Here is a 25,807-nt window from a genome sequence, read left to right as displayed (position 1 = left end):
TTTGCATATACATTGTCTATCTTTGTCACGGTCCACAATTCCCACAGTCCTACTCTGAGTAAAACTTAATAGAAACCCACCCAGTGATTTGGCTAAAATTGGGAGGTGCTTTTCTGTTATTTCTTTCATAGTCTAAGCACCAGTTGATCCAAAACCCAGATTCTCAAGCAATCAATAAAGATTACTAATGCTGTGAACAAACACTCCTGCATCAGCATGTGCTTTCATCAGTATTTTCCATCCTCTTCCTTTGGTTCCTCTCCTTTTAAGATGCATTAGAAGACTTTGATATTTGTAGTACTGGTAGCAGTAGCAACAATTACATTTAAAGAAGTTTGAAGCAAATAAGAGTGTCTACCAGACAAGGGTGCTGTTTCTTTATTGTGCAATGAGCAGGGAGGGTTTACTAGGGACAAAACAGTATGCATTGCTGCAGAGAAGGGATACATTTTGGCTAGGTAGAGAGAACAGAGTTTAAGTGATCATTCTATCTGTGTGTGTCTCCCTCTCCTTCTCTAGGATAACGGGGGATTATTGGATGGCCAGCTCATCTATCAGAACAACACAGCCTATCTGTCTGTGACAGTTGTTGATGTGGCTGACCTGGACCCTGTTTTCTTGGGAGCACCATACTCAGGCTCTGTACCAGAGAACTGCCCTCTGGTAAGGGATGTCTTCAGCTCTCTGGTGTCCTCCTGACCCTCAAGTGATCAAATCCTGCAGCTTCTGACATGGCTCTCTTTTGACATGAAAAAACTGCAGCCTTTGGGGGCTTTCCATCAAATTGTACCTTGTTGCATCCGTCTGTCTGTCTCTGTCTGTCTGTCTGTCTGTCTAGGTAGGACAAGCATATGAGTGTGGTAAATATGTGGGCTTAACCTTATCCCTTCAAGGGGAAACCGTGCCCTTCATGGCAGCAGTTCTCAACAAAGCAGCTTTGAAAGTTGGCCAGAGCAAGAAAGAAAGGAACATGGCATCAAGTGTGGAGTGAACACAGGTCACTTTTGCAATGTGCCCCAACTCACTCAGGGACCAGAGTAAGGCAGCTGGGCGGCCCCAATGGCTGATCCTTCTGCGCCTCTCCCAGCCTTTGGAGGGCAGAGCGGGGTGTGTGTCCCACAGGTTGCCCTGCACCCTTTAAGCCAGCCTGCTACATTCAGGTGCAATGGAGGATGCTGCTGCATGACCAGTGTTGAAGCTGAGTTAAAATGCCAGTCTAGTTGGCTTCTGTCTGTAGAACTGGGAGGAGGTTGTGGTGGTGGCATCTTGTCCTTTGCTTTAGGCAAATAATAATAATAATAATAATAATAATAATAATAATAATAACAATAATAATAATAATAATTTTTATTTATACCCCGCCCTACCCAGTCAAAACCGGGCTCAGGGCAGCTAACACCAATAAAATTACAATAAAACATAAAAAGAAATTAATTAAAATACAGATTAAAATACAATATTAAAATTTAAAATGCAGCCTCATTTTAAGTAGTCCGTAAATCCAAGCCACGAGGGAGGAAAACACAGGGGTCAGACTAAGTCCAGTCCAAAGGCCAGGCGGAACAGCTCTGTATTGCAGGGGTTGTGAGTTGCTAAGCACTTGAAGTTGGCAAGCAGGAACTTCATACCCTCTAACACGTCTCTGATGAAAATAGGGACGTCCCATTTCACAATGAATTTTACTATTTATACCCCACACATCTTACTGGGTTGCCCCAGCCACTCTGAGCAGCTTCTAACACATATAAAAACATAACAAAACATGAAACATTTTTTTTTAAAAAAAACCTTCCCTATCTGTGATTGCCTTTAGACAACTCGGTGGTTGGATAACTCCATACCCTCCAACATTTCTCCAATGAAAATAAGGACATCCTAAGGAAATGCAGGACATTCCGAGATCAAATCAGAAACTGGAGCGGCTTCTCTAAATCAGAGATGTCCCTGGATAATAGAGACACTTGGGGAGACACTTGGGGAGATAATAGAGACACTTAGGGACACATAAATCTGCCTTATACTGAGTCAGACCCACTGGTCCATCTAGCTCAGTATTGTCTGCACTGACTGGCAGCAACTCTCCAGGCTTTCAGACAGATGAATCTCTCTCAGCCTTACCTGGAGATGATAGATAGATAGATGATAGATGATAGATAGATAGATAGATAGATAGATAGATAGATAGATAGATAGATAGATATATTGTTAAAACTCTATTTATATGCTGCTGTAACATTAAGATATAGCACAGCAGTTTACAGCAACATAAAAACATAAAACAAAGCAATAAAGTAATAAAAAGTTAAAAGCAAGTTAAAAGCAAATATAAATTTGAAACAAACATCAATAGACCATTATGGGGAATGTACTCATAATTGCCTGCATAGGCCTGGTGGAGTAGAAATGTTTTCAGCAAGTGTTTAAAAGTTGGCACAGAAGGTGCCTGCGGAATCTCTTTTGTCAGGGTGTTCACCAGGCTGATGAAATGAAAGGCTCAGTTTCTTGTTGTTGTCAAAGGAGCCTCCCCAACCCATTGAATGACCAAAGATGCTCCTGCAGGTAATCTCAGCGATCGCTCTGGAATAGAAGGGTGCAGGCTATCCCTGAGGTACCCTGTACCCAAGTAGTTCAATACAAGATTTCGAGGACTGAATGTGGGGCCTTCTGCTTGCAAGGCAGATGCTCTGCCACTGAGCTACGGACCTCAAGCCCCCACTCCCTTAGGTGGAGGCCTGTCCTTTCCCTACTTACTGGAGGCCGGTACAAAGCAGGCCCAGCACTCACTGGCCATTTCCTCATCCTAGGGCACATCAGTGGTGAAGGTGCAGGCCATTGACCAGGACAAGAATGTGAATGACATCATCGATTACAGCATCATCAGTGAGTGATGGAAGGGTGGACCAGGGCACAATGGGCCATGAAGTGTGCAGACGGTACTCAGAGTGCCTGAGATCCTGTATCTCTCTTTGTGTGTAGGTGGTTTATGTAATGGCAGGTGGTACTGAGGAGGTGATTGATAGGGTACCAACAACGAGGGAGGGAAAAGCCAAAGAACAAACCGGCTCACAGCTCGTTAGCAAATGGTGAAAGGTCTGCACATCAGTTTAGATGCTCTTTCTGTCCCAGTGGATCACTCAAGCTCTTCCCACTGAGACAGACAGCATTGCCAGCCATAATGCGCTACCTTGGGCTGGTAGCTACATCCGCGGTACCACACCCCATCAGGTTGTGCTAGTGATTTAAAGTGGTGTCTATGTAGAAAACAGCATGACTGGGGCTCCACTCCAGTGTGGTTGATGATGTGTGTCCCCACTCCCAAACCACCATTCTTTCCCCTCTGCCCTAGCTGCCACTAGCTTGTTCACGATCAACAATGCCACAGGAGTCATCACTGTGAGCGGCCACCTGGACCGAGAAGGCATTCCAGGTGAAGAGGTGCAGCTCCAGGTTGTGGTGAGTAGCAGAGCGGTTGTGGGAAGTGGAAGATCTCTCTGCCCTCCCCACCCCCCTCTCGTCCAAGGCCTCAGATTCTCTCTCTCTCTCTCTCTCTCTCTCTCTCTCTCTCTCTCTCTCTCTCTCTCTCTCTCTTGCTTCAATGCTCAGGCTCGGGAACGAAACCTCAACATTTACCAGCAGGTGGCGCAAGTGAACACCACTGTGACCATCCAGGTCACTGACATAAATGACAACAAGCCTCAGTTCTATCTGTGCACGGACTACGCAACCTGTGACTTCACAGGCCCTCCAGAGGGTGTCTTTTCCGGTGATATTGAGGAACACGCTTCTGCCAGAACACCTGTGGCCGGCCTCAACATTGTTGCCTATGATCCTGACAAGGTGAGCAGGGGAGGAGAGTCTGCGAGGCTTCGGGTGGGTGGGATGCAAAGCTCGAAGGACAAGGAGATTCCAGGGATGATTGAAGCCAGTGCTATCCTGGGATGCTGCTCCCCTTTTTGCCTATAACTAGCTTGTTAGTGTTGGGCCATTCGTACCATGCAGTGGGAAGGTGGCGCCTTATGATTTTTGGCAAGCATCTGCATCGCTATAGAAGGAAAACAGGTGATGACGGAGTATAACTCAAAACATAAGCCAAAGGTCAATCTAAAATGTCTCATCCCATATTGTAAGATGTTAAATGTATATTCAGAAGTGTGCCACAGTCGGTCCAAGACCATTTGTAATGTTTTTCAATATGAAATTGATATGGAGAATATACTATGTCAACAACTGTAGTATTTTAGCTATTGGAAAATTCAAGGGTAGGTGGTCCTAACACAGTTCTGTAGCTCCTATCTCCAATTTCCAGTCTATGGCAAAAAACTATACTATATCATTGTATGTGCCTCCATGTGTGTGTGTATGTGTGTTGCGTACATGTAGTTGGTATGTGCATTTGTGTGTGGTCTGTGTGGGTGCACGAGTGTGAGTGGGGGAGGGAAGGGGCGGTTACTTTTGCTTTGGCCATGCCTAGCCCTGGGAGGCTGGCTATTCCTGTTTGATTATCCGAGCTCCCTGACTTCTTCCCTGAACAGGGCTCCAATGGTACCTTCCAGCTGTCCCTGCGGGGTCCAGATGCATTTGCATTTTCAGTCTCACCCCAGAAAATCGTGAATGAAGGCACCGTGCAGGTCCTTGTAAGCAATTCAAGTCTTGTGGACTACGAAAAGACACCTACTATGACCGTGGAGGTGAGTGAAACAAGGGTCAGGGGGAGTTCCATTCCCTTCCTGCCAAGAGCTGGGATCTTAACTCAGCAGTTTGTTCCCTAAAAGTAACTGAATCTCCTTCTAGGCCATTTAAGAGTAGAAGATCTAAATGAGGATTATGATCAGGCAGCCCAGAAGGTAGCTTTAAAAGGACTTCATTCTGCTGTCTGCTCAGCCCGAAGCTGTCAGCCTGTGTGGGAACTGTGTGGTTAGCACTGTGTGACTGACCATCTTCTTGTAGAATCAAAGCATCCCCAACAGCTCTGGATTCTCATCAAGTATGAGCATCCTATTATACCTTGGCTGACTGCCAAGGAAATAGGCCCACAATGTAGACAGCCTTTGAAGCCCAGAAGACCCTGTTTAGATCCTTCCCACAAAAAGCGGCAGCATGAAGATTAGTAAGAGTCACTCTGAAGCCACTTCTGCCCCCATGACCATGACCATGCTTGGGCTGAGGTTTACTTGGCTCCTTCTAATCCTGGCAGATTGTAGCAAATGACACTGGAAGGGATACTGATTGCTGCTCCTTTGCCATGGTCACCATCAATCTCACGGATACCAATGACCACAGACCTGAGTTCAACCAGAGCGAGTACAAACTTTTCGTACTGGAGGAGAGTCCACCTGGCACCGTTATCTCCTCTAACATCACAGTAAGCAAGTTCCGCAGCTGCCTTGGGACCAGGAGGTGGGGGCAGAGAGCTCTCCGTCTGTGTGATCAGAAGGACCCTATTCTCTGTGATGTGGCCAGGTGCTTCACGGCCATGTTGAGAAGCATGCATCTTGGGCTTCACATCCCCAATGGGGAAGTCAATTAACAAAAATAACAGTCAGTTTGATCCTTCTGCTTTCTGCAGGCTACTGATCCAGACAGTGGAAAGTATGGAGAGATCACCTACTATCTGCTTCCTCAGAGCATGTATGTACATGTGATTGCTAGAGAAACAGTGGGAGGAACAAGGAGAGCATTGTGGTGTAGGCCTACTTTTGCTGGGCGAGAATTACAACATCTCAAAACTAAGGTTGTGTCTTTTCTCTGTTATGCAGCCATTCCACGTTCACAGTGAATGCAACAAGCGGGGCAGTGCTAGTGGCGGATGGCTCTAATCTGGATTGGGGGAAGCGTTCTGTCTATTATGCCACTTTGCAGGCAGTGGATGGGGGTGGTCTGTCTGGATCCACACAGTTGGAGATCACAGTAGTTGACATCAACAACAACCCTCCAGTTGTGGTGGGTTCCTACAATGTCTTTGTCACGGAGGGCCAGGACACCCGTGTCCAGATCCAGGTAATTTCAAAGCAACATTTCCCCCTTTATTGGACCTGGGCATTGGGCTTCTTTCCAAATTAGGCAGCTGTAACCCTGGCATGATTTACTCGTAGGACAACAAGTAATTACTTACTCCTAGTACATGCACCTGAAAGTTTATGTAGCAGGAGACACCTTCACACTTAGGACTCATCCACACTTCCCGTTTGGCTTAAGCAAGCAGGATCTTACTTCTTCTCATTGTTGGCTGAAAATTCCCTCAACTCACTTCCCAGGCCACCGACCAGGATGATCCAGAGACCAATAATAGCCGCTTGCAGTTTGAGATTGTGCCTGGTGAATTCAGCAGCTACTTCACTATCGACCCAAGCACAGGAGTGCTGAGCAGTAAAGGGCCCTTGGACCGAGAAGCCATCCCTGCACAGCTGGAGGGCAAGATGGTGGTGACAGTCCTTGTGCATGACTTGGGCATCCCTCAGTTGAACGACACAGTGAACGTCACCTTCATCGTGGAGGTAATGGTGCACCCAGTCAGGGCTCTGGAAAAAGGAGACTCATGCATAAAGAGGGACCCTAGGCCCTGCTCAGGTAAGCTGAGCCAGGTTCCAGAGTGTCTGTCGGTGATGGAAACAGGCACCCTAAGAATGTGTGTTTTGTGGCAGATGGCTAACCCATTGTATTGGGGTCTCAGAAACAGGGTCATCCCTGCTTATTTAGAGGATGTGATAGCCCCACTACATTCTCCTGCAGCTAGCTCTGTCATTGCTGCGAGGATGCCCTATATTATCTTGAGTACAGAGAAACATACAGATGAAGCTGCCTTCTACTGAATCAAATTTTTGGTCCATTGAGCTCTGTGTGGCAGCAGCTCTCCAGGGGTTCAGGCAGGGTTCTCTCTCAGCGCTCCTTGGAGATGCCGGGGAATTCAACCTGAGACCTTCTGCATGCAAGGCAGATAGTCTATCACTGAGCTACAGCCCTAAGTGGATGCTTGGATGTGGAATGGCCCCATTACCAGTTTCCCCCTTTTCTCTTTAGGACATAAATGACAACGCACCCAGATTCAACAGCTCCTTTTATGAATTTTCCGTTCCAGAGGGCTTGCAAGGTACGGTGAGCCAGTGATCTTTAGTCCAGAGTGGAAAGGAACTAGGATTAACCTGGGACAACAACATGATGCAACAAGAGAGTGGCAACAGTGGTGGACCTTGGGGTCTTAAATTTCAGCAGCCCCCTATGCAGTGCCAAAATTTGGTGCCCTCCCTTCCATTCTACATCATAGTTGTGGTGCCCCCTGAGGCATTCTGAGGCTCTGCACTCAGTGCGCCCAAACCGGTCGCTCTCCCTTAAATCTGCCTCTGTTGACAATAATAGTATGCACAACAAATAGGGGGACCCAACTTATATCTAAATAATACCTGCATTGTACTAATAGGTTTTCAACCATATACAAAAAACATTGTCTGTTTTGGCAAGCAGTCTTTTTCAAGTTCTTACAGATGAATGATAACTTTTGGTTCCTTTGGCAGAGTGGGATTTCCTTAGGAAATTAGAAATTATCATTCATTTGTAGAAATTTGAAGGGGAAAAAATTATACTTACTAAAACAGATGTTTTACCAGTGATTTGTAGTATTTATTGCACTGATTAGCAGTGACAAGGTGTGGCAAGGCTTTAAACAGGAAGCATATAATTACATTTCCTAGTTAGGAAGTGTTGTTTTTCATGAGCATTAGAAGTGTAGAGGCTGCATTGATTTTTAAGATCTGTGGGGCTGCGGCAATGTGGTGAAAATGTTATTCTTTCTAACTAACCTTCCATCTCCAGGAGTCTTTGTGGGGAGTGTGGAGGCTACCGATGCTGATCAAACAGAGATAAACAACCGCATCTCATTCTACATTGTAAGCAGCACAGGTTCAAATAACTTTATGGTGCGTTCGAATCGCCTTGGCTCTGGCTGGTACCAGGGGAGCTTGAGTCTGGACTCCGATGTTGCTCTTGACTATGATCGGCTGCAGCAGAAGTTCTTCAATCTGACCGTGCAGGCGGAAAATTCAGACTTTGGGGGGGCTGTGAATGCTGACACTGCTGTGGTGAGGGTGAACGTGCTGGATGTCAACGACGAGTCCCCAACCATTGAGCCATCTCCACCACGAGACATTGAAGTTTTGGAGAACGTCACTTTGCATGAGTTAGTTGTCACGCTAAATGCCACCGACGTGGACACCAACCACTCACTGGTATTCCAGGAGTTAGCTGTAGCCTGCTTCAATCGTTCAGTCAACGTGGGCAATGTGTGTCAGGAGTGGTTCCTTCTGGAGCCCAATGGCTCAATTTTTGTGAATAGTTCGCAGATAGACTATGAGGCCTGTGACCTGGTGGAGCTCACATTGCGTGTTAAGGATGAGTTCACTGAGAAGGGAGACCCCTTCAGTGGAAATGGTAAGACATTAGGGTGAAGACTTGGTTCTGCATCCCCTCCGAATCTTGAGAGCTTTACAGCTTGCTTCCTTTTCTCCATCAGTCCTACTTTCTCTTTGTTGCTAGGATGTAGCATTAGGTCCTAGCTGGAGATGCTTCAGGGAGCCATCCTTGTTGGGTAATGGAAATACCATATGCTCCAATCCCAGCCTTCCCCTCACAGGCAGTGTGCTTTGTATATAGAAAAGCTGCTGAAGGAAATGAGTCAGTGGAATAGAAAGTTTGTACCTGGGCAAACTTTCCAGAGTCTCATCTACCTTGTTGCACAGTTGACTTAAAAAAATAAAAAAATCATGTCATTACATCAGGAAACAACTACCAAGTGTGATGGTGGCACAACAACTCAACCTGTGTTCTGCTGGTTTTTTGTTTTTTTAAATAAATCACAGGGTCCTAGACTGGGGGGGGAAAGGGGATTATGGAGGGGGAGGGGCTGAATTTTCACCACCTGCAGTTCTCCTCCTCCCGACCCCAAATAATCTTTTATCTGCAGCCATTTTTCTCCCAGCAGGGAGTGGTTCGGGAGGCCCACTGGGAGAGATATGGCTGTAGAGAACCTGTTTTAGAGGGGAAAGCATGGGTGAAATAATAATAATAATAATAATTAATAACAATAATAATTTATTATTTATACCCCGCCCATCTGACTGGGCTTTCCCTGCCACTCTGGGCGGCTTCCAACAAACATTAAAATACATCAAATATCACAAATTAAAAACTTCCCTAAACTTCCCTACTTTGTCATCGCTAATCTGGCCCCAGCATCTTCACAGCTGGAGGTTCCTTAGCACTGTGGAATGGAGGCAACAGAACAGTGAACTAATTTAGTAAGCTACCGGTATGTGAATGGGCTGTTTGTCGAAGGACTTGAGAGACAAACCTTGATAGGTGATACAGTATTGTGTTCCTCACTGGGAGCAGGGTGGAGTCTGCAGAGCCACTTCAGTCAGTAACTAGTGCCTCCTCTGTTGTGCTTTTTCTTCTTCCTGCAGAGACCCTGAGAATCTTAATCACTGATGTGAATGACAACCCACCAGTGTTTGAAGAAAGCACCACCACCTTTGGTGAGAGCAATATATGCAAGAGAAATGTGCCGCTACTGCCCCCTAATGGATAGATGGGTAGATGGTGGTGTATGAGAGACTGCATCACAGATTCTACTCCAGCTTTTGAAATAAATTCCTCTTGCCTGATCTTTGGGGCTGAGACAATTGGAGCCCCCCCCTAATGAATTATAAGCAATTGTAGCTCTCGGAAAGCTCCTTCTTCCATCAGAAGGGTATCCTTTCCTCCTCCAGTAGTGTCAAATAGCCAATCTTCCCCAATCAATTGTTAAGGGAGGAGCAGTTGGTTGCCTTCCTGTCTAACATTAACCAGGACAAAGGAAGCTGGAGCTAGAAGTGAGAGCAAGCTCCTAGGAAAGACCTACAGTACAGTATGTCCAGCATGTGGCACCCATTCTTTGATCTGTATCTGGTGTTTTATTGCAGTGATAATCCCAGAAGTCTCTCCTGTGGACCTGCAGGTGGCTGTGGTCAAGGTGAGAGAATGCAATGTTGGGGCACATGTGTGTATGGGTGTATACTCATTTGGGTACACAGTGTTATGTATTCAGTGGTCCGTGTTTGCCTGAGCTTGAGTCTGGACTAAGGATTCTGAGCTCCTGTGTTCTGATTCAATACATGATGTCCAATCACAGAACATTTCAGGATTTGGGCCTCTGCCATTGGCCCTTGAACTCTGAGTCGTGATTCGCAGCTTGGAAGTTTAGACAGCCAATCATGTTGGGAGTGGGAGTGGCCCAGGGTTTCAGGAATGTATATAAGCAGTTGCTCTGCCCGTTTCCCAGTTATGTAGTTCAATAAAGGTTCTTGCTGTTATCACTGTGTCTTGCCTCGTGGGAACCCACCTACAATTCACACAGCTTCTTCCTTGTGGTGGGAACTGGCTCCTAGTTCCCACAGGCTATGTGATGTGGGGTAGTTCAAAGAAGCAGCAACAATAGTGTCCTCTTCCTTCTCCTTCCAGGCTAATGATGCTGATTCGGGTGTGAACAGTGTGATTTCATTTGCCATCTCCAGGGTACTTTTCATCCCAGACAAAGGACCCGAGCAGATCCGTGAAAATCTTTTCAAAGTGGTGACAACAGCAGAGAAGGACCTCTACATTGGGAGCATCCAGTAATTGATGGGGTTTTGTTGTCTGGGAGCTTTGTGGAGAACACAATGGTGGTCACTATATTGGCAGGGAGAGAAAATCCAGGAAGAATGGAAGCCAAGAGGAAAGTGTAGCATTGCCTGTCATTTGATCTTGGGGAAATTCTGATAATAGCTTGAGCATGACCAATGCAGCTATACTCCTGTCATCCTATTTAGAAAGAGAGTGTTGCTTCTCAGCACAGACAGTGATAGCAAAATAGGTAGCTTAACACTAGCCTCTCACTTTCTCCTGTTCGGGGTCTAATACTTCTCTATAAATTCCAGTTTAGTACATGTTTTATCTGGTCTCCCTGTGATCTATCCCCAAGCTTGGAGCAGTGTCCTAAGGGCCACATGCACAGACAGGGCATTGTGGAACTAGGGGCTGGTCTGTCCCTGTACAGACTCTGGGATCAGGAACTCTCAGTCCCTCTGATATCAATTGCTCTGTTTCTCCAGAGTTGCCAGCAGCCTTGACAGTTCATTGAAGGGTCAGTATCGGGTGACAGTAGAAGCCAAAGACCACGGGAACCCTCCACTGTATTCCTCAGTATCACTGGACGTAAGGCAGCTTTCTGATCTACCCAGATTCCTTTCGCAATGCAGACATTCCACCATGGCTTTCTTCTGAGAACATTTGCCTCTCTCTTTCTCCAGATCTACACTGTCGACCAGAGCTACCGTGTCCGGCTGGTGTTTGATTCCTCCTTGCAGGACGTGCAGTCTAACTCGGGTGAAATCAATGTGTATGGCATCTTTCCCTTCCCTTCAGTGGGTTGATCCAGGGACATATCTATTGTATTGCAATTTGAATTCCATGGAAAATACAACATAAGAAAGGAAAGAAGCACTGCAAATACAATTAAAAACTGAGGGCTTTGGGTGTGCTAACAATTCCTATTCTGCTAATGTTTTCAGATCTAAAGCCGGATTCTGAAACTTACTGGCACCATTACTATCTCATGCCCAAGGCTGCAGAGCAGGCCATGCACCACAGAGGAGCCGATCCCTGAACATGAAGTTAAAGAGACACTTAGAGACACTCATTTTCTGTGCTTCTTCCAGGGCTCTGAGTAGAGCTACCCAAGCAACAGTCTATGTAGCAAACATCAAGTCCGTCGAGGATTCTGGGAGCTCCAGATCTGACAGGTTACTGAGACAGAACAAGATGAAAGGAAATGAGTGAAGTTAAAGGGAAGACAGTAGTGCCTGAGAAGCATGAATGAAGGGGGAAGTATTTGTGATGCTTCTTGCATCTATGGCTGGCCACAGGCATCAGCCAGTGTGGCTGTATGGTGCTGGTCGGAAGTGTGCTTGAATGTTTGTAGAGTAAATGGAGAGGGGTAAAGAATATTTGAGGATTCATGTCTTCCTTGAGGTACCAAGCACTGAGGTTGCATGTAGCCAGCGTGAGAGATGATGTTGTTGACTCTGTAGTGCTGATTCATCAGGGGTTGGCTGTGTTTGCAAAGCCAGTTGGGTTACCCAATAATTTCCTGGGGGCTGGCTCTTTGATCAGTCAAAGGTCTAGGAAGGGGCTTCTGGCAATACCCCTTCCCCATTCCCACACATGTCCATCTTACACATCACCGTCTCAACTCCCCTAGGGCTGTGGCGAAGACAGCAATGGAGGCCTATTTTGTCTATAGCAATGGCACAGCTCTGATGCCCGGAGAAGTACGCACGTAAGTGACGCATCACGGAGCTGGGCTGGGCTGAGGAGCCTAGGCAAAGGTCAGTGTGGCCTTCCCCAACCTGGTACTCTCCAGATTAAAGCATTGTAAAAACGTAAAGGTAAAGGGACCCCTGACCATCAGGTCCAGTCGTGGATGACTCTGGGGTTGTGGCGCTCATCTCGCTTCATTGGCCAAGGGAGCCAGTGTACAGCTTCCAGGTCATGTGGCCAGCATGACAAAGCTGCTTCTGGTGAACCAGAGCAGCGCACGGAAAGGCCGTTTACCTTCCTGCCTATTTATCTACTTGCACTTTGAGGTGCTTTCCAACTGCTAGGTTGGCAGGAGCTGGGACCAAACAGGGATTCAAACCACCAACCTTCTGATCGGCAAGCCCTAGGCTCTGTGGTTTAACCCACACCGCCACCCGCATCCCACTAAAGCATTGTAGTCTAAAATATATCCCACCATCCCTGACCATTTGCCAGACTAGCTGGGGCTGATGGGAGTTGAAGTGCAAAATATCTGGAGAGTGCCAGGTTAGGGAAGGCTGAGCTTAAGAGCACAGGTAAGAGGAAAGAGGGGAGCATCAGAAAGGGGAAATGTGCATCTGCTCTGGCAGAAGTTTGCATGGCAAGGAAGTGTTTGAATTATGAGGGGAAAGGTAAGGATGGCTGACCCCCTCTGACTTAAACCCAGCTTGAATGAAATCATAGCCTGCCCTAGATCTTCTAAAATCAGTAGTTAAGAGGCCATGCTCCCTCTGCCCCCAACTCCCTGTAACTTGAATCGTGGGGAAAGGTTCTCCTCGGGATGTAGTGATGGCCACCAATTTGGATGGCTTTAAAGAAGCATGATTAGCCAAATTCATGGAGGTTAAGGATATCAGTATAAGGCTATTACTAGCCACCCCAATGGCTGTGTTCCATTTCAACTGTCAGATGCAACAGACCTCTTTATACCAGTTGCTAGGAATCCCAAGTAGGGAGAGGGGGAGTCCTGTTGAACTCATTGTCATTCTCCTGCTTGTGGGTTTCTTATGAGCATTTGGTTGATCCCTGTGAGAACAGGATGCTGGACTGAATGGGCCTTTGGCCTGATCCAGCAGGGCTTCTTATATCCCAAGGAGCCTGTCCTGAACACTTCATGGATACCTTTCTGTCTTCTTTCCAGACTCATCCAGAGAAACCCTGAGGAACTCTCTCGGTTGCTCAAGCTTGGCCTATCCATCATTGTGAGTGCACATTTCCTGCTCCTACTCCCAAACACTGAGGAGCAGCTCTAGGGTTCCTCTGAAGTAAGGTGGCGGCGGTGGGGTTTGTCAAAGCTCAAACAGGAGAGCTCTGTCGGGATGGGTACATCAGAGGCTTGGTGTGTGCCCCTGGCAGGACAGCAAGCTCTGCCTTGCCAGGGCAAGTGAGATGGCCATGGGAAAGATGGTGTGGCTGGAGCCAATGCTGGTGGAGAAGCAGGCACCCTGGCAGAATGGCACGCTGGAAACCAATCTTGCACCACAGCTGGGACTGGCATAGAGAGAGGCTGTGTGCACTGAGGCTGTAGCCAGGGCATAACTGAAACATCATGTTGTAGACACGGGCGCTTGCTGAGCCAGTGTAGTGACACTCTTGTGTATCCCAGGGCCCGGTGGAGGTGACGCAGTCCAACAAGGAGAATGAGCTGTTCGCTGTCATTGCAGGGCTGGCTGTGGCTGCTCTTCTTATCCTCATCGTCATGCTCCTGATAATAATAGGCATGAGAAAAAGGTACAAAAGTGCCCCTCCCCTTTTTACGGCAGGTATACGAATGTACTTGCTGCAGCTGGTTCAACGCTGCCTCTATTTGTTTCTGCACACTCAACAAAAATGGGGCTGGTGTATTATTAAGGGCTTTTCTGTGTGTGTGGGGGGGGGGAGACAGGGTTGTTGCTGTTGCTGCTGGGTTTTTTTGTCTCTTTATTTCATGTTATGATTTGTGTGGAAATGGTTTCAATTTGGTTGTGCGATTGTTTGTGGTGTTTGCTATGTAATTATGTATTTTTTCATGTTGTAAGCCACTTGAGCATGGCTTTAACTGTGGAAAGGCGACATACAAATGAAATTCTGTATGTATGTATGTATGTATGTATGTACGCATGCTGCACTGCATCAGCACCTTCCCAAAAGCCAGCATAGCCTGCATCCCTCACGTGGTTCCACCATTCTGCTTGGTTTTGTGGGATTCTCATGGTAGGGCAGCATGTTCCCTGGCCTGACCAGCAGCCATGATGGCTAAGTACTACTTGCAGAGGGAGAGTGCCTCTAACTACTAGCTGTTGGAGATCATGTGTGATGGGAGTGTTGGCCATGCCCTACTTGAGGGCTTCCCATGGGGATCTGGTTGCCCATTGTGGGAAGAGGATGCTGGGCTCAATAGGCCTTTGGTCTTCTCCAGCAGGGCTATCTTAGGTTGCTCACTCTCCTTTCTCATTTCTTTTTGCAGTTATGGGAGGAAGCTGAAAGCCTTAAAAGCCCTGAAGGTGGCTTCAAAGTTCTCACCTGGCGACGTGGTACAGGGGCCTGCTATCCCTGGGACCAACAAATACAACGCAGAAGGGTATGCTTTTCGGGTGGGGTAAGGTTTGCCCTAGTAAAAGGGGTGTATCCTGGACTGACCTGTGGAGGGGCAAAATCAGGAAGAAACGTAAGCGCCTGCCTGCCTGCCTCCTGGTAGGCCCCACACCCTTTAGTTATTCAAATTTGTGTTTTTAAACTCCCATGTGCTGAACTGGTCCTGTACTGAATTTGCAATTATGACAGAAGTATGTCCAGCATCTCCAGACAAATTCAGAAAAGGATTGATCTGTGGTATCCATATTTTTAGCCAGTTACTAGTGAATTTCCTTCTTTGAAGTGTCAAACTCTGCTGTACATGGGTAAGCAAAATTAAGGCGGAAGCTGTAGATAGCCTTGACTGTAGGTGATACACATTTTGTGCAACACCACAAGGCTGTTGCTGCACTGTGTGCATCACGCTGACAATTGTTATCAATTATGCATTGCATGTGATTTTGTTGCACTGAGTGGTCTTGTGGTCCCCCCTCCCCCCGGTCTGGCATTCTGTGCTGTCTAGTCAGCTGCATGATAAGATTCTGATGGGCTGAATTTGTAGTGATTAAGAAACTCACCACTGGACTATTCTTCCTCAGGGCTAACCCGGTGCTTGGTTTCTCCTTGTACCCCTCCCTGGACCTGGAGGAAAACACCAGCTCTGAAGTGGCCAGGTATGCCTACGAATCCTGCCTTTCAGTCTCGCCTCCTGTGTACCAACCAGGTCATGACTGAATGAATGAAACTGACTTGCCCTCCAAAGGCCCTCTTTCATGCATTGCCCCAAAGGTCACATTTGCCATGGGACTGCTGCCAAAGATCTGAGTTGGCCACACACCCATTGTAATATTTAGAATGACTAACCACGTAAGGCAGGGCCACCACTTTGCGAACCTCTGTTCCCCTCACTTCACATCCCTGGCTCTAGTTGGTGGGGGCCTGGAGACTGGCAGCTAGGGATGACAAAGAGTTCTCAGATCAGCCCATGCTGCTTTCTCTTTACAGCCTGAACTCCCTGGATGAGAACATGGTTGATGCTCCAGAAGATGCTCCACCCGCTTACAAAAGGGTGAGGACCCTCAAACCTGTCACTGCCCCACAGGACATTCTCCCAGCCAAAGCATGTTCCTGCCATTTGATGATGATGTTGACATACCTTTCAACTTTTTCCGATGCAAAACCCAGGAAGCTCGTCTTCCGGGGCACGCTCCCGGGCGAGTCACGTGACACATGCCTTGCTCTTGCCCCTAAAAAGCACCTCCCTTGTTTCATTTTCCCTTCTCTTTTGAAGAGCCCTGGACTTTTAATCCAAAGGCCAGGCAGTGGCCCTTTATGACTACCATCAGGCCACATACCCTGTAGATGACCCAGTGTGACTTTGTCACGAGGCACATTCCAGTCAGGTAACCTAGTATTGGTGAACCAGCCATACGTATGTCTTCACATTCAGCAAGGCACTCATGGGGCGTCTCATCTTGCAGCACCACTGTTTGCAGGCTTCACAGGGGCCTTCCCAATCCACTGGGACAGGCAGTAAGAGATATCGTCCAGGTACTCCATGTACAGCCACGGAAAGTGCCTTCTGCACTACACTTCAAAGGTTTGCTGCAATGTGCTTGGCTCTCTTCAAGTGTAATGATAGGCCTGGAAAGACCCACTACTATGCTGTAGTAGCCTAGCTGCAACGGAGCTAAGATCAAAGGTATGTCAGCAGACACACACCCCAGGCTACCTCTTCAAAGTGGATCTGCTCTCTTAGACCTGATATTCAGCTTACACATGCAGAGGTTCAGGTTCCTGCACCACAGGATATGGCTGCTTATGTGGTCTCTTTCTCGACGTTGCAGTTCTTGGAGTGACAGTCCATCCAATAGTCCAAGGATACAATGGCAACTAGGACTTTACAACATAGACGGATCATATTCTAAACTCATACTCTCTTTCATCCCAGCATGATACAGCAGATGCTGTACACCAGGAAAATGGAAGGAACGAGCCATTGAAAGCTGCCTTAGAAAGCCACAAGAAAGACAAGCCAGAGCAACTGGGACACACCAAGCAGTATTTCGCCTTCGACAACACCTCCTTGGACACCAGCGATCTCTGATCATACCCTGCTTCCTCCTGGCAGAGGAACAGAAACTTATGAGCAGGACTTGTATAGCAACACTGGCTTGGAGACATTGCACCAGCAACTGTAAAGAAACTCACTGGGAATCCTTTTTAATTTATAACTTAAGATTGTCTGCAAGCCTGCATCCTAGGAGAAATGAGTCTGGCCCAAACTAGAGAGATCATACTGAACAACAACAACAAGTGGAAGAAGTGGTAAGTGCCTACCATGCTAGGCAACACCAGTATTTTCATGTGTTCAAAAGGTATGATGCAAAATGGCTTGTGGGTTTGTTTGTTTTTTTAAACAATCAAGTAGTGTATAAATTTCATGAAATAAATAACATAATAAAAATTCCACCTCTCACTGGAAACAGGGCAGGGAGGGAATGGGGATTTAGAGTATGTATAAAGTTGTATCCAACCAAACCTAGCACTAAGAGACGGTTTGTCAGCACAAGGATTTGGAAAGGGTGCAGGGTATGGGAGAAGGGGGCAAGTTTTGTTGCACAAGTGGAGATGCATTTATTGAATATCAACCAAAGCTACTAATCTCTGGGCTTAGAACCTGTGCTGTGCCAGTGCTACCACTATTCCTGCTAAGGTGATGTATCTTACCTTGTTTTTCAAGAATCTATGATAGACTGGTGGCCAAGTAGCACATTCAGCTTCTCATGCATCACCAGTGACAAAAGAACAAGCCACTGTTCTGATTCAGCTCCTTGTATCCTGGGCTTACCTTTTCTTTTCCTGGGATAATAATCCAAGCTTGAGTATTCCTCTGGAAAAGTGTATTGTGAGGTTCTAAGGATAGGGCCTATATAATCCTAGTTGTAACAGCTAAGGTCCTTCCCGATCACCAACTAACTTGGAGCTGCTTTGCAGGTTATTCGCAGTGCCTTTGGCATGTGGTTGGGTTCATGGAGAAGCAAATGGGGGAAACATTGGAGCAAGATCCAGGATCTGCCTAAGGCAGGCATGTCCAAATCTGTTTCGGTGGCCTAATCTGGCCTGCCGGTTGGCAGTTTATTTCCTGGAGTAAAATCCTTTTAAAAAGCTCAACAACTTCAATCCTTAAAAAAAGGATAACAACTTTGGTCGGCCCCTCATTGCCCTTCCCTTCATCAAATCTTGCCTTCTTTGAAAAAAGTTTGGACATCACTGACCTAAGTTATTACCTCTTCACGACTGTAAGGAAGATGCACCACTACAGTGCTGGGTTAGGAGAAAAGTATATTGCCAAGTCAAATGGCAAACATATTAATGATTGCAAAACTAGAAGTGTGCCTCTCCTCTGCTTTTTGCTTGACGGGCATTGGGAGTCGGTTTGGTTAACAGATAAACCCTTCCCCCCACCCCTCAGCCCATAGACAGGACAGTGCTTTCTGAAGTAGGCTTTGAATTGGTTTACCATTTGCATGGCTGTGTGAAGCATGTGTACCTTCCCAATATATATTCAGCAAATGAGGGAGTGTTTCCCTTGCCGTCTGGAATTATTATAGTGGGAAACTGTGGTAAGATGCTGAAGCTGCTCAGACAAACAAACAGCATTCAGTTGAACAGGTGACTGAATGAATGTGTATGCAAAGGTGTACAAAGCCAGAGTCTCTGAGCTTTTATCACCATCTAAGACCCAAGCATTTTCATCAGCTGTGCCAACAGATGACACCCACTTAAAGACACAGTTGAAGGCGATGCTTCTGAGGCAGCCATTCAGGGAACTGATTTTAGTCACTATGAAAGAGCAGCAAAATATTATTTATTAAGACTTTACTTTTATTCCCATAGACAGATAGATGCTTGTGGGGTTTTCTGCCTCAGGTGCCAAAATTACTTGGCTGGCCTTGGTTATTATGCACCTTGATGGGAAGAGGGCTCCACCTCAGGCAGCAAAAAGGCTGGAGCTGTCCCTGATAAAAGAGCCAGCAAGCCTGGATATTATGAAAGCCCATCCATGTAGCACTGCAGTGTAGTTCCCCACCCGCAACCCACAGTAGAGCGAACCTGTTCTGAGCTGGCAACAGACTGTGAAGAAAACAACCCTCCTCCCCTCCGAAGCCCTTGACAAACACAAAGAAAGCCCTCTTGGGCAGGGGGCATATTGAGGTGGTTGCTTTTTTGGGGAGAAAATTTTTATTATCCAACAGCCAGTTTTACAAGTTTGTACCCTAAACAAATAAAGAAAGGGAGGGAGGGGGAGATAAACCAAAAGGCAAAGTTACTGTCAACAACTCATCATTGCTTGGTACTATAGATCCATATGGCACGTGAACACCATACTGAGAACAGCACACAAGGCAGGGCATAGGAATGGGAAGGGTCCTCGGCAGTTCTGTGAATGGCCCCAGTAACCTGGGGTGGGGGTAGGGGTGGGGGTGGTACTGTCTACATGCTCAACATCCTACATCCCAGGGATGCTGCCAGCAGTTGGATGCAGGTTTGGGTGCAGACGCCTGCACCTTGTGGCCTGACATATCTCAGATGGGATGCCTCTTCCCAGCTCCTCACTTGCATGGTTCTAGATGTGCCTCTTGCAGCATAGCGCTGCTGAGTTGGCCAAGTCCCTCTAAGAAGAATGCTGGTGCCAGAGACTCAAGTTTCTGTGTGTGTAGACCTACTAGCATGCCAGATCCACAAGGCACCTAAACTCTTACAGGGCTTGGCTCCCATGTCTTGCAACTGGAAGGCTACTTGTGAGCACTGGGCACTGTAGAAACCCCTCTATGGTCAGTTCTTGTACATGTCTACTTATTCCCAAAGGGGAACTGCAATAGACTGATTCAGAGCTAGGTCTGGGCAGGCACAGCTCTTGCTAATACAATGACAGTATTGGACCAGTTCTTTCCCCTGTTCCATTCGTGCTTTGAACCGAATTTGGCACGAATGCTTGTGTCGGCCAAGTGAACCAGCACATCAATACCACTCATTGGAACCTGGATGAGGTGGAGATCGTACAGTACACCCTCGAGAGAGAACAGCCGGGAGTCCTACCTCTTCTTGCAGACAGCAGACAAGCACACTCCGTCTCCTCTCCATCTGTATTGGTACACACAGGTCCTTTTAAAGAGCCAACAGTGTGGTTCTTTGTTTGTGGAGAAAAGTTATCTCTCCCAAGATTTGCACATGATACTGCTGGCCTGTGCTGCCTAGGGGCAATCCAGATTTAAGGCAAGCCCTTCCCAGCTGATTGGGATGGCATTAGAAGGAAAAGCCCCACAGCCAACAGCTCCATCAGAACTTTCTAGCATGTTGGTCAGCTTCACCACGTTGGCCAATCTGCATTGCAAGAGCAGAATGCTAAGCCTGTGTGCGTCCAGCTGGCTTTGGACCTCATCTCCCATCAGGCCCAACCATCAAAGCCAGTGGTCTAGAACAGGCATCCCCAAACTGTGGCCCTCCAGATGTTTTGGCCTACAACTCCCATGATCCCTAGCTAACAGGAGCAGTGGTTGGGGAAGATGGGAATTGTAGTCCAAAACATCTGGAGGGCCGAAGTTTGGGGATGCCTGGTCTAGAATGATGGGACGTAGTCTAACAACGCCTGGAGGGAAGCAGAGCCCTCATCCCAGATCTAAGAGAGCACTGAGGAACAGTGAGATTCTTTGGGTCTAGATCCTCTCCTCACAGTGTTGCAGTTAGGATGCTGAATGTTGTCACCCCTAAAAGGACATAAATTCTGCCCCTCTGTGGGGGAAAACTTCCCAGCACCTACATTTATAGTAGGACTGCTTTTTTGTTTTTGTTTTTAAGCGGGGTTGTTCCTTGAGGAGGAAATTTGGCCAAAAACTCTCATCCTGCTTGCTTTAGATGCACACTGGGAAAAGCTGAACCCAAACGTCCTCCTTCTGGGCAATGGTTAAAGACACAGAAGCCCAGCCTGATAAAAAAAACTTTGGGAATTATAATTCACAGAGAGGTGAGGAGACTTGTAAACAGAAATCAACACGAAGTCTTCTGGCAAAATCAGGGTAGTACTACAAACAGCAGAGGTGCTCTCCAACTCTATCAAAAGTGAGTGTGGGTGTCAGTTTTTGGCACTACATTTCACAACTGAAAACATCCTTGAAGGAGGTGTACCTAGTGCAGCTACTCTGGAGGAAGGAGCTCCCCTCCAAAAAAACCAAGTCTTGGTTTCCACCATGCAAGTGTCCTCTGCTCTCCTTTTACACAGTGTCAAATAATCTCTCATCTATGCCATCACAGATTTCATTTCTTAGGGGTGAAAGCCACAAAACCCCAAATCCCAATGCATAAAACATTGTTGGGAGGGGGCGGGGAATGGGGGAGGCAGGAAAAGGAAATCAGCATCTTCAAGACACCTTCAGAGAAACAAGAACCTGATTTAGAATGAACACAACAGAGTAAAGAGTGTTTTGTAAAAGCCCCCATATTCCAACACATATGAATAAAATGCCCCACCCCACCCCAGATCTCTTGAAAAAGTCAGGAACATAAAAATTAGCCACGTTTCTGATGGCAACAGGCCTCTTTGCTCCCTGGGGGGGAAATAGCATTGACAGGAAAAGAGGCTATGACACGCACGCTCACATGCACACAAGCCAGAGCACGCATTGAGACACACTCTCGCACACAAGACGAGGAGCCTTCCAAATTATTAGTTTCTCAGGCATGTCGGTCAGGTGGCGGCATCAGCCTGAAATGTAAGTTGCCACCACTGGGACTCAGCAGGGCCCTCTAGCAAAGGGAATGGAGGGATCTGAGGGGCTTGCCTTGAACAGACTTGCAGGGCTGCAGGCAAAGGTCGAGAGTGTAATTAAGAAGAGATTAAAAATTTCATCCAAATTCTCTCCTGCCCTAGGATGAGCCTGGTTACTCTTATTGCACTTTTCTCCCAGCTCCTGCTTTCTCTTGAAATGGTCCTTTAGAATGGGGAAGGCAGTCTGGTGCTGGACTCAAAAGGCAGTGGGCTCTCTCCTGTCAGGGATTATTTAGCTTTGATTCCTGCAACTGGGGGGAGGTTGGACTAGATGCCCCCCCCAGGGGTACCTTCCAACTCTACAATTCTATGATTCTATAATGCCCCAAACTTGTTATATTCTGTGCAATGTAAATGATCAATCTCCACAGCAAGAACACTCAAGTTCTGCGGGCACCGTAAAATTATGCAACTGAACAATATTAGGCAAACTTGCTTATTTTGTTTAAAGTTGTTCAATTGGATGGCTTTCTCAAGACCTGACACATGATCTTTCAGCCAAAATCACCTTCAGAATGCTGCTGCCCCTAAGTTAAAACATATACTGTACATCTAGAAACAATTGTGAAGATTTCAGACTGTTTCTTAACCTATTGGCACTGGGAGGGGGGAATCCCAAACTATGCATATGTTCTCTAAAAGCTGTGATCTGGCAGCCCCTACTACTAATCCATTCTAGACCCAAGATAGGATACTGCTAGTACTGTGATCTCCACGAACACTGCACCAGACTTTTCCAAACATGGGCCTCCAAAATGTCTGACAGCCGTCTCCAGTCTGTACCAAACAGACAGGTTGCCGAGAGCCCTGCATATAATCATCTGAGCTTGGCACTGTGAAGACTACATGTCCCAGGATGCAAAGCGGCACTGCCAAGCGTGCGTGGCAGTGTAAGCGCTGCTGGCTGAGACATGTCAAGTACTTCAGAACTGGGCAAGGTGCTATTTGCTTGTAATATATAGGGTTTGGCCGGCATTTCCAGGAGACGTCAGGGGTGCTGAGCGCCGTAACCCTGGGGATTCGAGAGATTCAAAAGGGACCGTCCCACACATTGCCTGAGAAACTACTGCTATAAGAAAACCCTAGAGTTGGCCCAGGGCCCCCTTCACTCCACAGTGGGTCCTCCTCGGGAGCAGCAGCGGGGCCGCCGCACATTCTGCAGGAGTGCCCTGAAGACGCTGGGCTGCCTCTTGACCTCCCCCTTGGGGGGAGCCCCCTTGATGGAGCTGGCACGGGTGCTCTGAGGTGTCATCACCATTTGCCGGCCATGCTCTTCAATCTGCTTCTCCAAGTGCTTCTGGATGGCCATGCCCAGCACCTCCACCTCCATGGAGGCACCGTACACTTCCCACGTCATGCCCTTCTCGTCCCAGCTGACCTCCCGCACCGGCTCGGGCGCCTCCTCCTGGGCCCCTTTCACGTGCACCTCAGGGTAGGACGCTTGGGGGGATTTGGTCACGGGAGTCATGGGCCCCGTGGCCACGGACCTGGTCTCCACCGGGATGGACACCTGCATCTCTGCATCTCTCTTGGCTGGCTTCTGCTCCGGGCCGGGGCTCTTCAGAGAGGAGGCCCCCAAGCCCCTTGTGTGGAAAGTGAAAGCCGAGGAGCCGTCAGGCGGGTTGATGGGGCTGACGGCCACCGACACCAAAGACACGCGATTGTCAACTTGAGTCCCAGCGTCGTGCTGGGGGGGAGTGACCTCAAGTGAGCAGGTTTGGGTGAGAAGTTCCACAGACCTCTTCTCGACGTCTGTTGTGCGCTCCTCACTCACAGCCACACTGGTCGTTTCTGGTGTTTGTTGTTCCTGAGCTTGGTATTGACCCTTGGACTCAGAGGGTGTCACTTCTCTGAGCCCTTCCGCCTCCTTGGTGGCTTCACCTGGGGTTGTTTGTGACTCACCTGATGTGCCCTTGGCTTCATGAGGAACGGCAGGCACAGGGTTTCCTGGCACTCTACTGGAGTTCCCAGCTGTGTTAGCTTCCGGAGCAGGGAACCTCACTTCCCTGCTATGGTCCCCCAACTGGTCTGTTTCTGTCACTGGTCTGCTTGACTTCCCTGATGTGGCTTCAGATGCCAAGGGGTCTTGAGTAAACTCCTTGGGAGCTTCTGATGCGAGGGGACCTCTGTGTCCTTCGCTCAAGTGGTCCGCTGCTTCACAGACATCACTGCTGAAGTGTGATGTATCTCCCTTGGAGGCACCCGGCTGTCCTTGGCTTGTGTTTTTCAGGCACGTGGGAAGTGCAGGACCCCCCTCGGAATGTGCTGTTCCTGCTTGGGTGCTCTCAGCCTCAGCGGTGTTTTTGGTTGGTTCAAGAAATGCCACATGTTTCAGGGAGGCTGGTGCACTGGAAGGGTCCTGGTTGGTTCCCTTTAGGCAGGGCTCTGCCGGGAGATGCGTAGTACCGGCATCTCCAGGAACAGCTTTACTTTCCAGGGGGTTGCAGGTATTGGATAAGCTACTGGGAAGATCCCTGCAGCTTGAGCCCTGCTTGCTGTTGTGCCGCAAGTCATGATGGGCTGCTCGTTCCCCTTCCTCTTCCAAGGTGGTTCCTCCAGCCGTTGCATCTTTCAGAGCCACGGTACCTGTGGCAGTGACTAGTTCCATGGAAGGCTTTGTGGCTACAGCTGGCGTCTTCTCCTTCTGGTCTGGGTTGTCCACCATGGTGTCTTCTTGGCTGCCGTCTTTGGTGCCAAGGTCATTCACACAGCAGTTCCTCATGGTGAGATCTCCTCCGTCACATCGGGTGTGTTGGAGACGGCTGTCTTTCTCCTGACTGCAAGGTAAGCTGCTGCTGGGCTGGGAGGCATCTTCTGGAACTGCATCTTGCTTCAACAACTGCAATGCCTCTGGCTGCTTAGCACTGCCCATCGCGAGGCAAAACTTCTGCCATGCTATTCCATGCACCTCTCTTGGAGGACTCTAAAAGGGGAGATAAAAGGGGGGTGGGGGGACAGAGTAAAGTTATGCCAATGCTGGAAACTCACTCAAACACACCATCAGCTCCGAGCTATTCACGTTTGGAGCCTTCTGTGTCTGAGTTGCCCTGGTATACTTTAGGTGTATCTGGCACATGTGTGGGCTTAAGACACAAGCACAGGATCTGGTAGCTGAAAAAGAATTTGGCATCCTGGAAGATTATCAGAAGGGTATTGGGGGGTGTTTTAAAAAAGCAAGTTTCTAGTCTTCATATCTGCAGAGAAAGAGCTTGGAAAACAGGCAGGCATTTCCTTGTGAGGGTTTGGGAAGCAGGAAGGGTGCCCCCCCAGATTAGGATATGGAGCAACAGGGCACTTTCAGAAAACCCATTTGTTGAGCATCTATTCTGATTTGTTTGCAGGGAGGTGACCTGTTATTTCAAGAGTATTCTCACCATTTTTGGTGGGGATATTACCAAGCATCACCCTACACTTTCCAGTACATTCCCGGCACTTTCCTTATTGCCAAAACTTTTGGGGGAAGCAAATTTGTTGTGCCAGACTTCCCAATCAACTGGAAATGGGCAACCTGAATTTGTTGGTGAGTGATTTAATCCCACCGGAGAGCACAATAGTCTTGGAAGCCCCCTTAGTATTGTGGATCTGGGCCCATCTCCCACGGCTACTGCTCCTTGTCCACAGGCTTCCAATTCCCCACAACCCTTTACCCCTCTATCCCATCTTATTTCTCTTCCTCCCTTCCATGCCACCTTTGTGCTACATCCAGGTAGTGCATAGTTTACTTGGTCAATTCATTATATACTCCTTTGAATAATAGCTGAACTACTTCTACATCTTCTGAGATTTTTAGGGTGGGGGTGCATCAAATAACAAAGAGAAGGCTCATTTTTGCTCTGTCTTCTCTAATGTGTCGCTTCTTGAATGTAAGGCCTCATCAGCACCACTGTTTAAAGCAGTGTCATTCCACTTTAAACAGTTGTGGCTTCCCCCAAAGAATCCTGGGAACTACAGTTTGTTAAGTATGGTGAGAGTTGTTAGAGGAGACTCCCATTCCCCTCACAGAACTGCAGTTCTCAGCATGGTTTCACAATCAGTCCCTCTTCCTGGGTAGCTCAGGGTTTT

The 25,807-nt window shown here is 47.7% G+C and overlaps 2 protein-coding genes across 5 annotated transcripts in view; one reads left to right on the top strand and one right to left on the bottom strand.

Moving 5' to 3' along the window:
* The window catches only part of CDHR2 (cadherin related family member 2), a 28,984-nt gene extending 11,595 nt beyond the window's left edge, over positions 1 to 17,389 (top strand). For 3 of the 4 annotated variants that reach the window (XM_035105813.2, XM_035105814.2, XM_060271602.1), the window contains 24 exons: positions 520 to 663; positions 2,805 to 2,880; positions 3,347 to 3,453; positions 3,604 to 3,837; positions 4,533 to 4,688; positions 5,195 to 5,362; positions 5,567 to 5,628; positions 5,757 to 5,997; positions 6,255 to 6,494; positions 7,018 to 7,087; positions 7,807 to 8,421; positions 9,453 to 9,524; positions 9,951 to 10,000; positions 10,489 to 10,640; positions 11,118 to 11,220; positions 11,316 to 11,404; positions 11,724 to 11,807; positions 12,266 to 12,343; positions 13,505 to 13,565; positions 13,970 to 14,094; positions 14,810 to 14,923; positions 15,516 to 15,590; positions 15,922 to 15,985; positions 16,868 to 17,389. In XM_035105813.2, the coding sequence (XP_034961704.2) occupies positions 520 to 663; positions 2,805 to 2,880; positions 3,347 to 3,453; positions 3,604 to 3,837; positions 4,533 to 4,688; positions 5,195 to 5,362; positions 5,567 to 5,628; positions 5,757 to 5,997; positions 6,255 to 6,494; positions 7,018 to 7,087; positions 7,807 to 8,421; positions 9,453 to 9,524; positions 9,951 to 10,000; positions 10,489 to 10,640; positions 11,118 to 11,220; positions 11,316 to 11,404; positions 11,724 to 11,807; positions 12,266 to 12,343; positions 13,505 to 13,565; positions 13,970 to 14,094; positions 14,810 to 14,923; positions 15,516 to 15,590; positions 15,922 to 15,985; positions 16,868 to 17,023 (3,336 nt within the window). In that variant the 3' untranslated portion in view covers positions 17,024 to 17,389. The remainder of the gene's footprint in view (positions 1 to 519; positions 664 to 2,804; positions 2,881 to 3,346; positions 3,454 to 3,603; positions 3,838 to 4,532; positions 4,689 to 5,194; positions 5,363 to 5,566; positions 5,629 to 5,756; positions 5,998 to 6,254; positions 6,495 to 7,017; positions 7,088 to 7,806; positions 8,422 to 9,452; positions 9,525 to 9,950; positions 10,001 to 10,488; positions 10,641 to 11,117; positions 11,221 to 11,315; positions 11,405 to 11,723; positions 11,808 to 12,265; positions 12,344 to 13,504; positions 13,566 to 13,969; positions 14,095 to 14,809; positions 14,924 to 15,515; positions 15,591 to 15,921; positions 15,986 to 16,867) is intronic. The other variant, XM_035105815.2, reaches the window with a different exon arrangement.
* Positions 17,390 to 22,850: 5,461 nt separating this feature from the next.
* Positions 22,851 to 24,664, bottom strand: GPRIN1 (G protein regulated inducer of neurite outgrowth 1). The gene has a single exon (XM_035105817.2). It carries the CDS (start codon positions 24,615 to 24,617, stop codon positions 22,851 to 22,853), a length of 1,767 nt encoding a protein of 588 aa, XP_034961708.2. The 5' UTR covers positions 24,618 to 24,664.
* Between the last annotated feature and the right edge of the window lie 1,143 nt (positions 24,665 to 25,807).

The sequence above is a fragment of the Zootoca vivipara genome, chromosome 2 (assembly GCF_963506605.1).
Source record: "Zootoca vivipara chromosome 2, rZooViv1.1, whole genome shotgun sequence".
Lineage (NCBI taxonomy): Eukaryota > Metazoa > Chordata > Lepidosauria > Squamata > Lacertidae > Zootoca > Zootoca vivipara.
The sequence above is the reverse complement of the archived record's forward strand: the minus strand, read 5'-3'. Positions and strand labels throughout refer to the sequence as shown.

Bases quoted from the DNA above. Each gene is read 5' to 3' on its own strand.
- GPRIN1 (XM_035105817.2), bottom strand. From the start codon at position 24,617: ATGGGCAGTGCTAAGCAGCCAGAGGCATTGCAGTTGTTGAAGCAAGAT.